Source organism: Centroberyx affinis, unplaced genomic scaffold (genome assembly GCF_046629955.1).
Source record: "Centroberyx affinis isolate AG114_WGS23_722 - 3 ecotype Tasmania unplaced genomic scaffold, CSIRO-AGI_Caff_v1 ptg008097l_1, whole genome shotgun sequence".
Classification (NCBI taxonomy): Eukaryota; Metazoa; Chordata; class Actinopteri; order Beryciformes; family Berycidae; genus Centroberyx; species Centroberyx affinis.
The window spans coordinates 17,501-30,349 of NW_027284041.1; the positions used below are offsets into that span (position 1 = coordinate 17,501).

General features: G+C 48.8%; 1 protein-coding gene across 2 annotated transcripts in view; it reads left to right on the forward strand.

Moving 5' to 3' along the window:
• Nucleotides 1-12,248, forward strand: part of ubtfl (upstream binding transcription factor, like) — a 23,789-nt gene extending 11,541 nt beyond the window's left edge. The window contains exons 12-20 of one of the 2 annotated variants that reach the window (XM_071514158.1): nucleotides 168-281; nucleotides 903-1,067; nucleotides 1,183-1,311; nucleotides 1,990-2,075; nucleotides 3,010-3,199; nucleotides 3,787-3,834; nucleotides 5,017-5,157; nucleotides 5,366-5,470; nucleotides 11,367-12,248. In XM_071514158.1, the coding sequence (XP_071370259.1) occupies nucleotides 168-281; nucleotides 903-1,067; nucleotides 1,183-1,311; nucleotides 1,990-2,075; nucleotides 3,010-3,199; nucleotides 3,787-3,834; nucleotides 5,017-5,157; nucleotides 5,366-5,470; nucleotides 11,367-11,459 (1,071 nt within the window). In that variant the 3' untranslated portion in view covers nucleotides 11,460-12,248. The remainder of the gene's footprint in view (nucleotides 1-167; nucleotides 282-902; nucleotides 1,068-1,182; nucleotides 1,312-1,989; nucleotides 2,076-3,009; nucleotides 3,200-3,786; nucleotides 3,835-5,016; nucleotides 5,158-5,365; nucleotides 5,471-11,366) is intronic. The other variant, XM_071514159.1, reaches the window with a different exon arrangement.
• Nucleotides 12,249-12,849: the final 601 nt, after the last annotated feature.

The following is a 12,849-nucleotide window of genomic DNA, read 5'->3' on the forward strand; positions in this document are numbered from 1 at the left end:
CTGAACACTGCTGAGGTTTTAAAGTTGTGTGAGAGACGCCGGGTCAGCAGGGAAACAAGCAGAAGAGACATTAACAGACAAAGCTCTTTAATTCTGTAGGAAGTACTATATTTATTTATGGTAGTGTTTGTTCTTTAACTTTATTCATTTTTGTTCTGTTTTTCCAGAGTCTGCCAGAGGAAGAGAGGGATCGCGTCCTGACAGAGGAGAAACTGGGCGGGGCCAGGCTGGCGGGGGGCGTGGCCTCCAGCCCCCACAGAGCCAAGTCTCCTTCCGCCAAGGTCTGAAGGAGAGATCTGTTGTTTGGAAAGCCGACTCCTCACTGGCATGAAAGTTAAACACATTCAGTTTAATTTAATTTAATTAATTAAATATTTAATGAATTTGTCCCAAAGGCCGACGGCTTCAGCAGCAAGTATTAAAAACAGCATTAAAACATAATGTAATAACACATAAAAACATGACTGACAGACAGAGTCAATACAAGGTGTCAAGCAGCAAAAGACAAATCATCATCACTATGGCTCGCCGTTTGAAATTTATTCCCTAAAATTTGCTAGTTTTTAGTCACTAGTCACTATTTTGCCAGTTACTAGTCGCTATTGTAATTTTACTAGTTGCTATATAAGTTCTAATTGAATAGGTGCTTGTGTCTAATTTGGTTTTTACTAGTCACCTTTCTATTTTTACTGGCAACAATTTAATAAACACAATATTAATTGTTTTAGTACTAGTGATTCAGTCATTTTTACTATTCCCTAAAAGGCTCAGTCACTAAAGGTTTGGCACTTGTACTTATTTTTTAGTTACTGGTCACTATTCTGCCAGTAAAGGCACTAGTCACTAGAGTGTAAACTGACCAGTTCACTGATGCGGTTCCTGTTGTGATGCGGTTCCTGTAGGGTCAGGAGCGCTGCCGGGACCCGGAGCAGGACCCGTGGGCGCCGGCCGCGGCGCAGAAGGACCGACGAGACGCGAAGAAGAAGACGAAGCTTCCGGAAACGCCCAAGACGGCGGAGGAGATGTGGCAGCAGAGCGTGATCGGAGACTACCTGGCCAAATACAGAGTGAGCTGCACTTCACCTCCGTCCATCACACCACACTTCAGCTGATGTAGAGTACTGAGTGAGAGTACTACTACAGTACTACTGCAGTACTACAGTATGTGTGTCTGTACTGCAGAGTGACCGGCGGAAGGCCCAGGCTGCGATGGAAGCGGCCTGGAAGTCGATGGAGAAGAAGGAGAAGATTCCCTGGATCAAGAAGGCAGCAGAGGACCAGAAGCGTTACGAGGTTCAGTACCAGCCTGTGGTCAGTGAGCCACGCCCCCACACTGACTCCTCCCACTGACCCTGACTCCTCACTGTACCAGCCTGTGGTCAGTGAGCCACGCCCCCACACGGACTCCTCCCACTGACCCTGACTCCTCCCACTGTACCAGCCTGTGGTCAGTGAGCCACGCCCCCACACTGACTCCTCCCACTGACCCTGACTCCTCCCACTGTACCAGCCTGTGGTCAGTGAGCCACGCCCCCACACTGACTCCTCCCACTGACCCTGACTCCTCCCACTGACTTCTGACTCCTCCTACTGACTCATGACTCCTACCACTGACTCCTCCCACTGACAACCCCCCCACACACTGACTCCTTCCACTCACCTGACTCCTCCCACTGATAACCCCCCACACACACACACTGACTCCTCCCACTGACTCCAGACTCCTCCCACTGTACCAGTCTGTGGTCAGTAAGCCACGCCCTCAGACTGACTCCTCCCCCCTCTGTTCTGTTGCTCCTCTCTTCATATCGCTTCCAAGAATCTGACATGTTGACCTGTATATTTCTGCATCCTTTGAAGTGTGTGTGTGTGTGTGTGTGTGTGTGTGTGTGTGTGTGTGTGTGTGTGTGTGTGTGTGTGTGTGTGTGTGTGTGTGTGTGTGTGTGTGTGTGTGTGTGTGTGTGTTGTAACGCCTCCTCCTCCCTGCAGAGGGAGCTGCTGGAGATGCGGTCGCCCCCGGCAGCACAGAGCCAGAGGAAACCCAAGTTTGACGGAGAACCAAAGAAACCTCCAGTGTGAGTCCGCCTCTCCTGTTTCTGCTCGGTGTGACGAAGTCCGGCTGATCCTGTAGAATCCATCGTTGTTCTGATGCTGTTTCATCACTTCCTTCTTCCTGTCTGTTTACTCACAGACACGCCTACTATCACCCGTTCGTCCAATGAGAGCTTTCTGATGCACGCATTCATTAAAAAATACACCACCAGTCAACAGTCTGGACTCACCGCATTTCTCTTTATTTTTACTATTTTCCACATGTTAGAATAACAGTAAAGACTCAAAACTATGAAATAACACAAACTGAATTATGCAGCGAGCGAAAAAGTGTGAAACAAATCCAAACTATCTTATATTTTAGATTCTTTGCCTTGATGGAAAGACAAAGGCTTTGGAAAGAAATTCATACATAGGATCAACTTCACTATTTATATTTGACTAAGAAACTCATTTCAAGACTTTAAGCAGAAGACTGTAGATCAGAATGAAACAGTCACCAGTCAGCCTGCACTCCAGCTGATTCCCTGTGCTGGTTTTGTTCCTGACATTTTGGAGACTAGGTCAGCGCCCGTTCAGAACCTGCCCGTTCAGAACCTGCCCGTTCAGAACCTGCCTGTTCAGATCGGCCGACTGGTCTCCGGTGTTGCTGCTCGCAGCTTCCTGGAGAAGCTCATCCAAACAGCTTCACTCTCCACACTGAGCTTCCAGCCTCGCTGCTGCACAGAGCGCTGCTTGCCTGTTTATTCAAAGTTTATTAATTAATATTGAATATGTCGAATGTCCAATCCGACGCTGCACCTCCTTGGGTCTCCAGCAACACACCCGCCAAGTGTGAAGTCGATCGGACGAACGGTTCTCGAGATCTGTGAAGGACACACACACAGACAGATTCCTTGCTTTATAGTATGATGATGCAGCCTCTAAGCCCCTCCCCCTCGTCTGTTCGTCCAATAGGAGCGGGTATCAGATGTTCTCCCAGGAGCTGCTGACCAACGGGGAGCTGAACCACTTCAGTCTGAAGGAGCGCATGGTGGAGATCGGCAAGCGCTGGCACAAACTGACCCAGACTCAGAAAGACAAGTACAAGAAGCTGGTGGAGGAGCAGCAGGGCGAGTACAAGGCGGAGCTGGAGGCCTGGGTGAAGGTACAGGGCACCACCACCCGCACCGCACCACCACCCCCACCACCCGCACCACCACCACCACCACCACCACCACCCGCACCACCACCCGCACCACCACCACCACCCGCACCACCACCACCACCCGCACCACCACCACCACATGCACCAAATTACAGCAGAAAATACAAAGATAAAGAACGAAAAATATGAAAAGAAAACAATCTGAAAATATTTATTTAATTTATTTAAGCTTTATTTAAGCAGAAAGTCCCACTGACATGAAGGCGAGAGAGAGAGAGAGAGAGAGAGAGAGAGATATCATCAGCATACAGAGATACAGATTAATATCATTAACATCAATAAAAAGCAGACGATCAAGGATTGATCCTTCAATCAATTTACAAAATATACAGAAATATGAAATATACCCACTGTCAAAATTCAGAATATAGCAGAGCTGAAGAGAGGGAGTGAGAGAGTGTTGAAGAGGAGTGTCGATCGCCCATCTGACAGCCACATGTCTGGGATCAGAGCTTCTGTCTTGACTCCTCTTTTTTCTCTCCTCCCCCCTCCCCTCCTCTCTCCTCCTCTCTCCTCCTCTCCTCCAGTCTCTCTCTCCTCAGGATCGGGCGGTATATAAGGAGTTTTCCTCCACGGTGAGTAACCAGCACTGGTCGCTCCAGTCTTGGTTAGGGGGGGGGGGGGGGCAGTGGGGGGTGTGTGTGTCACACAGCCCCCCTCCCTCTGCTGAGCGCTGCTCTCTCTCTCTCTCTCTCTCTCTCTGGTGCTAAAAGACGCACAGCGGCTCCAGTACCAAAATGGGTTTTTTCATTTGTGTTTTACTAGCCTTCTTCATTTTCTACAAATGATAAAGGGAAAATCAAGTCCTTTATTTACATGTCAATCATGGCTTTTTTTTTTTCGAATAATAACAAGCAACTTCGGGTAGAAGAAATATCTGTTTCCATCACATTATTCGTGCTTTCCCGAATAACGTGTTCGGATTCGGGTCCATCCCTAATCTGTAGCTCTGTTGGAAGATTTCACTACAGGATCTAATGGCCCTTCATGTGGCTGCAGGATATTTCATGTTATAATAACAAAGAGGAGTATTTACTTTTGAAAGAAATTCTGTTGATGTTATACTGGACTTTAATTTACAGTGAAAAAAGTTTTCATTCAGGCAAATTTAAGATTTTTGAAATAAATACATTGTGTAAATTGGAATTTGCAGTTGTATTTCCCCTCCTCAGTGCACCAGATATACTGTATAAACCAGACCGAACCGAACTGAACCGAACCGAACTGAACCGAACCGAACTGAACCGAACTGAACCGAACCGTGATCTGAACCGTTCCGTCCCACCCCTGGTGGATTCTGCCTGTTTACAGAGTGTGTTCTGCTCTTCATGTTCTGCTGGTAATCACCACTAGGAGGCGATGTGAACAGTTTCTCCTGATCTGATCTGATCTGATCTGATGTGATCTGATCTGATCTGATCTGATGTGATCTGATCTGATCTGATCTGATCTGATCTGAATGCAGCAGAAACTCTCCGCTACGTTCTGTTCTCTTGTATGGAGAGAACCAGTCTGTCAGTTTAACGGTGTCTGGGCGTCCGGTAGAGCAGACTTCAGATCAGATCCGCTCTTCAGCTCGCCGTGCGTCCGAACAGCTCCGACTCCAGTAAGATCTTAAGTTTCACGGTCGGTTCGTCCGTTCTGTCTTCTTCGCTGAAGGAGGCGGCGAGCGGAGCGGAGCCGAGTTAAACTGAGCTAAAGCATCAGAGCGCCAACGTGCGTGTGCTGTTCTTCTTCTCCTCCCTCTTCCCCGGTAGAAACGCCGCAGCACCACCAAAGTCCGCAGTCCGGGAGCTAAAGTCCGCGTGGCGGCGACGCCGAAGGCGAAGGCGGTAGGTTCCAGAACCGCAACGCCGGGGGTCGGGGTGGGCAAGAGGGCCATGGCGTACCGAGCCAAGGTAACACACACACACACACACACACACACACACACACACACACACACACACACACACACACACACACACACACACACACACACACACACACACACACACACACACACACTTTAAGCTTTTCAGACCGAGGGTTCCTCTGCTGTTCGGCAGATGGAGGGAGAGAGAGAGAGAGAGAGAGAGTCTGACCCTGTGACCCTGTGTTTTCCAGCGGGACACGTCAGAGTCGGATGAGGAAGAGGAGAAGAGCGACTCCTCCGACTCTGAAGACGACGAGACGTCAGGAAGCTCCGACAGCGACGAAGATGACGATGAGGTGAGACTGACCAGACTGACCTGTAAACCAGACCAGACTGACCTGTAGACCTGACCAGACTGACCTGTAAACCAGACCAGACTGACCTGTGAACCTGACCTGTAAACCTGACCAGACTGACCTGTAAACCAGACCAGACTGACCTGTAAACCTGACCTGTAAACCTGACCAGACTGACCTGTGAACCAGACCAGACTGACCTGTAAACCTGACCTGTAAACCAGACCAGACTGACCTGTAAACCTGACCTGTAAACCAGACCAGACTGACCTGTAAACCTGACCTGTAAACCTGACCAGACTGACCTGTGAACCTGACCTGTAAACCTGACCTGTAAACCTGACCAGACTGACCTGTAAACCTGACCTGTAAACCTGACCAGACTGACCTGTAAACCTGACCAGACTGACCTGTAAACCTGACCAGACTGACCTGTAGACCTGACCTGTAAACCTGACCAGACTGACCTGTAAACCTGACCAGACTGACCTGTAGACCTGACCTGTAAACCTGACCTGTAAACCTGACCAGACTGACCTGTAAACCTGACCAGACTGACCTGTAAACCTGACCTGTAAACCTGACCAGACTGACCTGTAAACCTGACCTGTAAACCTGACCAGGCTGACCTGTAAACCTGAATCTGTAAACCTGACCAGGCTGACCTGTAGACCTGACCAGACTGACCTGTAAACCTGACCAGACTGACCTGTAAACCTGACCAGACTGACCTGTAAACCTGACTAGACTGACCTGTAAACCTGACCTGTAAACCTGACCAGACTGACCTGTAAACCTGACTAGACTGACCTGTAAACCTGACCAGACTGACCTGTAGACCTGACCTGTAAACCTGACCAGACTGACCTGTAAACCTGACCAGACTGACCTGTAAACCTGACTAGACTGACCTGTAAACCTGACCAGACTGACCTGTAAACCTGACCTGTAAACCTGACCAGACTGACCTGTAGACCTGACTAGACTGACCTGTAAACCTGACTAGACTGACCTGTAAACCTGACTAGACTGACCTGTAAACCTGACCTGTAAACCTGACCAGACTGACCTGTAAACCTGACTAGACTGACCTGTAAACCTGACCAGACTGACCTGTAGACCTGACCTGTAAACCTGACCAGACTGACCTGTAAACCTGACTAGACTGACCTGTAAACCTGACCAGACTGACCTGTAGACCTGACCTGTAAACCTGACCAGACTGACCTGTAAACCTGACCAGACTGACCTGTAGACCTGACCTGTAAACCTGACCAGACTGACCTGTAAACCTGACCAGACTGACCTGTAGACCTGACCTGTAAACCTGACCAGACTGACCTGTAAACCTGACCAGACTGACCTGTAGACCTGACCTGTAAACCTGACCTGTAAACCTGACCAGACTGACCTGTAAACCTGACCAGACTGACCTGTAAACCTGACCTGTAAACCTGACCAGACTGACCTGTAAACCTGACCTGTAAACCTGACCAGGCTGACCTGTAAACCTGAATCTGTAAACCTGACCAGGCTGACCTGTAGACCTGACCAGACTGACCTGTAAACCAGACCAGACTGACCTGTAAACCTGACCAGACTGACCTGTAAACCTGACCAGACTGACCTGTAAACCTGACTAGACTGACCTGTAAACCTGACCTGTAAACCTGACCAGACTGACCTGTAAACCTGACTAGACTGACCTGTAAACCTGACCAGACTGACCTGTAGACCTGACCTGTAAACCTGACCAGACTGACCTGTAAACCTGACCAGACTGACCTGTAAACCTGACTAGACTGACCTGTAAACCTGACCAGACTGACCTGTAAACCTGACCTGTAAACCTGACCAGACTGACCTGTAGACCTGACTAGACTGACCTGTAAACCTGACCAGACTGACCTGTAAACCTGACTAGACTGACCTGTAAACCTGACCTGTAAACCTGACCAGACTGACCTGTAAACCTGACTAGACTGACCTGTAAACCTGACCAGACTGACCTGTAGACCTGACCTGTAAACCTGACCAGACTGACCTGTAAACCTGACTAGACTGACCTGTAAACCTGACCAGACTGACCTGTAGACCTGACCTGTAAACCTGACCAGACTGACCTGTAAACCTGACCTGTAAACCAGACCAGACTGACCTGTAAACCTGACCTGTAAACCTGACCAGACTGACCTGTGAACCTGACCTGTAAACCTGACCTGTAAACCTGACCAGACTGACCTGTGAACCTGACCTGTAAACCTGACCTGTAAACCTGACCAGACTGACCTGTAAACCTGACCTGTAAACCTGACCAGACTGACCTGTAAACCTGACCAGACTGACCTGTAAACCTGACCAGACTGACCTGTAGACCTGACCTGTAAACCTGACCAGACTGACCTGTAAACCTGACCAGACTGACCTGTAGACCTGACCTGTAAACCTGACCTGTAAACCTGACCAGACTGACCTGTAAACCTGACCAGACTGACCTGTAAACCTGACCTGTAAACCTGACCAGACTGACCTGTAAACCTGACCTGTAAACCTGACCAGGCTGACCTGTAAACCTGAATCTGTAAACCTGACCAGGCTGACCTGTAGACCTGACCAGACTGACCTGTAAACCTGACCAGACTGACCTGTAAACCTGACCAGACTGACCTGTAAACCTGACTAGACTGACCTGTAAACCTGACCTGTAAACCTGACCAGACTGACCTGTAAACCTGACTAGACTGACCTGTAAACCTGACCAGACTGACCTGTAGACCTGACCTGTAAACCTGACCAGACTGACCTGTAAACCTGACCAGACTGACCTGTAAACCTGACTAGACTGACCTGTAAACCTGACCAGACTGACCTGTAAACCTGACCTGTAAACCTGACCAGACTGACCTGTAGACCTGACTAGACTGACCTGTAAACCTGACCAGACTGACCTGTAAACCTGACTAGACTGACCTGTAAACCTGACCTGTAAACCTGACCAGACTGACCTGTAAACCTGACTAGACTGACCTGTAAACCTGACCAGACTGACCTGTAGACCTGACCTGTAAACCTGACCAGACTGACCTGTAAACCTGACTAGACTGACCTGTAAACCTGACCAGACTGACCTGTAGACCTGACCTGTAAACCTGACCAGACTGACCTGTAAACCTGACCAGACTGACCTGTAGACCTGACCTGTAAACCTGACCAGACTGACCTGTAAACCTGACCAGACTGACCTGTAGACCTGACCTGTAAACCTGACCAGACTGACCTGTAAACCTGACCAGACTGACCTGTAGACCTGACCTGTAAACCTGACCTGTAAACCTGACCAGACTGACCTGTAAACCTGACTAGACTGACCTGTAAACCTGACCAGACTGACCTGTAGACCTGACCTGTAAACCTGACCAGACTGACCTGTAAACCTGACCAGACTGACCTGTAAACCTGACTAGACTGACCTGTAAACCTGACCAGACTGACCTGTAAACCTGACCTGTAAACCTGACCAGACTGACCTGTAGACCTGACTAGACTGACCTGTAAACCTGACCAGACTGACCTGTAAACCTGACTAGACTGACCTGTAAACCTGACCTGTAAACCTGACCAGACTGACCTGTAAACCTGACTAGACTGACCTGTAAACCTGACCAGACTGACCTGTAGACCTGACCTGTAAACCTGACCAGACTGACCTGTAAACCTGACTAGACTGACCTGTAAACCTGACCAGACTGACCTGTAGACCTGACCTGTAAACCTGACCAGACTGACCTGTAAACCTGACCAGACTGACCTGTAGACCTGACCTGTAAACCTGACCAGACTGACCTGTAAACCTGACCAGACTGACCTGTAGACCTGACCTGTAAACCTGACCAGACTGACCTGTAAACCTGACCAGACTGACCTGTAGACCTGACCTGTAAACCTGACCTGTAAACCTGACCAGACTGACCTGTAAACCTGACCAGACTGACCTGTAAACCTGACCTGTAAACCTGACCAGACTGACCTGTAAACCTGACCTGTAAACCTGACCAGGCTGACCTGTAAACCTGAATCTGTAAACCTGACCAGGCTGACCTGTAGACCTGACCAGACTGACCTGTAAACCAGACCAGACTGACCTGTAAACCTGACCAGACTGACCTGTAAACCTGACCAGACTGACCTGTAAACCTGACTAGACTGACCTGTAAACCTGACCTGTAAACCTGACCAGACTGACCTGTAAACCTGACTAGACTGACCTGTAAACCTGACCAGACTGACCTGTAGACCTGACCTGTAAACCTGACCAGACTGACCTGTAAACCTGACCAGACTGACCTGTAAACCTGACTAGACTGACCTGTAAACCTGACCAGACTGACCTGTAAACCTGACCTGTAAACCTGACCAGACTGACCTGTAGACCTGACTAGACTGACCTGTAAACCTGACCAGACTGACCTGTAAACCTGACTAGACTGACCTGTAAACCTGACCTGTAAACCTGACCAGACTGACCTGTAAACCTGACTAGACTGACCTGTAAACCTGACCAGACTGACCTGTAGACCTGACCTGTAAACCTGACCAGACTGACCTGTAAACCTGACTAGACTGACCTGTAAACCTGACTAGACTGACCTGTAAACCTGACCAGACTGACCTGTAGACCTGACCTGTAAACCTGACCAGACTGACCTGTAAACCTGACCTGTAAACCAGACCAGACTGACCTGTAAACCTGACCTGTAAACCTGACCAGACTGACCTGTGAACCTGACCTGTAAACCTGACCTGTAAACCTGACCAGACTGACCTGTAAACCTGACCTGTAAACCTGACCAGACTGACCTGTAAACCTGACCAGACTGACCTGTAGACCTGACCTGTAAACCTGACCAGACTGACCTGTAAACCTGACCAGACTGACCTGTAGACCTGACCTGTAAACCTGACCAGACTGACCTGTAAACCTGACCAGACTGACCTGTAGACCTGACCTGTAAACCTGACCAGACTGACCTGTAAACCTGACCAGACTGACCTGTAGACCTGACCTGTAAACCTGACCTGTAAACCTGACCAGACTGACCTGTAGACCTGACCTGTAAACCTGACCAGACTGACCTGTAAACCTGACCAGACTGACCTGTAGACCTGACCTGTAAACCTGACCTGTAAACCTGAACAGACTGACCTGTAAACCTGACCAGACTGACCTGTAAACCTGACCTGTAAACCTGACCAGGCTGACCTGTAAACCTGAATCTGTAAACCTGACCAGGCTGACCTGTAGACCTGACCAGACTGACCTGTAAACCAGACCAGACTGACCTGTAAACCTGACCAGACTGACCTGTAAACCTGACCAGACTGACCTGTAAACCTGACTAGACTGACCTGTAAACCTGACCTGTAAACCTGACCAGACTGACCTGTAAACCTGACTAGACTGACCTGTAAACCTGACCAGACTGACCTGTAGACCTGACCTGTAAACCTGACTAGACTGACCTGTAAACCTGACCAGACTGACCTGTAAACCTGACTAGACTGACCTGTAAACCTGACCAGACTGACCTGTAAACCTGACCTGTAAACCTGACCAGACTGACCTGTAGACCTGACTAGACTGACCTGTAGACCTGACCAGACTGACCTGTAAACCTGACCTGTAAACCTGACCAGACTGACCTGTAAACCTGACTAGACTGACCTGTAAACCTGACCAGACTGACCTGTAAACCTGACTAGACTGACCTGTAAACCTGACCTGTAAACCAGACCAGGCTGACCTGTAGACCTGACCAGACTGACCTGTAAACCAGACCAGACTGACCTGTAGACCTGAATCTGTATTTTACTTTTTCTTTTTAAAAACTTTCTGCAGAACGACGAAGACGATGAGGACGAAGAGGACGATGAAGATCAGAGCGGAGACAGCAGCTCCTCAGAGGAAACCAGCGACTCCGACTCCGACTAGCTCCGCCCCCCACAGAGGACAGGCTGTGCAGGCCACGCCTCCTCGCACGCCAATCATTCAGGCGGACCAATGGGAAGTGGCAACATCAGACCGCTGTCATGCTGGCCCCTCCCACCTCTTTTTAACAGAGAGAGAGACAGAGAGAGAGAGACAGTCAGTCAGAGAGACAGACAGAGACAGAGAGAGACAGTGAGAGAGAGAGAGAGACAGTGAGAGAGAGAGAGACAGTGAGAGAGAGAGAGAGAGAGAGACAGTCAGTCAGTCAGAGAGAGAGAGAGAGAGCGACAGAGAGAGACAGTCAGTCAGAGAGAGAGAGAGAGAGAGACAGTGAGAGAGAGAGAGAGAGAGAGAGAGAGAGAGAGAGAGAGCAACAGAGAGAGAGAGAGACAGAGAGAGAGAGCGACAGAGAGAGACAGTCAGTCAGAGAGAGAGAGAGAGAGAGACAGTGAGAGAGAGAGAGAGAGCGACAGAGAGAGAGAGAGAGAGAGAGAGAGAGAGGAGGTTTTGTTACTTGTGTGTTTCAGGTGCGTTCGTTTCGTTCTTTTTTAACTGAAAGCCTTCCGCTGTGTTTCCACCAAACTGTTGCCGGTTTTTGTTTTTTATGGAAATTTAAACCGAAAAGCGAGTTGAGGGTTTTTTGAATTTTTTGACGCGGTGGGGTTTGTACAGAGTTTGGTGGGGGGCGGAGCCTATTGGTCGACCTCTGTTGCCGAGGGAAGACCCGCCGCCCGCCCGCCAATCAGCCGCCTGGGCAAATTATTAACAAATAAATGCACTTTTTCTCATGAATGTCCTCGTCTGGTTTCATGATGTAATGTGTGTAAACTGACACTGGACTGCTTTCATTTGAATTTTTGATGCTTTAATTGATCTTATGCAAAAACTGAAACTGAATTGCAAAATGTATTGAGGAATCTGAATGTGAATGTTTGAATTTGGTCACTTTGCTGCTTTCAACTTTTATTTCCAACTAGCTGGAGGTCAAACTTCAAGCCTCGAAGCTTCAGACTCACTTCTCACAAATCAATTTCAAGTTTGAGAGACACGGCCGGGGATCCAGGTGGGCGGGGCTTAGCTTCAGGTGTGTTTGTTTTACTGATGTTTTATGGATCAGAGAAACTGCCGGAGACGTGATCAGCAGTTTTATTACATTTTGTCTGTAGAGATCCAACTTCTGTAGTTTGATCAAATGAATGGAATTCAAATTCAGTTAGTGCTGCTCTGCTCACACACACACACACACACACACACACAGTCTGAAGTCAAAACACACACCTTATGTTGCCTTTAGGTGCTGTTAGAAATGTGATTAGTGGACTTACTGCAAGCAAGCACACTAACATTGTTCTTAGTCTAACTTCTTATTATTCTCCCCAGAACTGACCTGTCT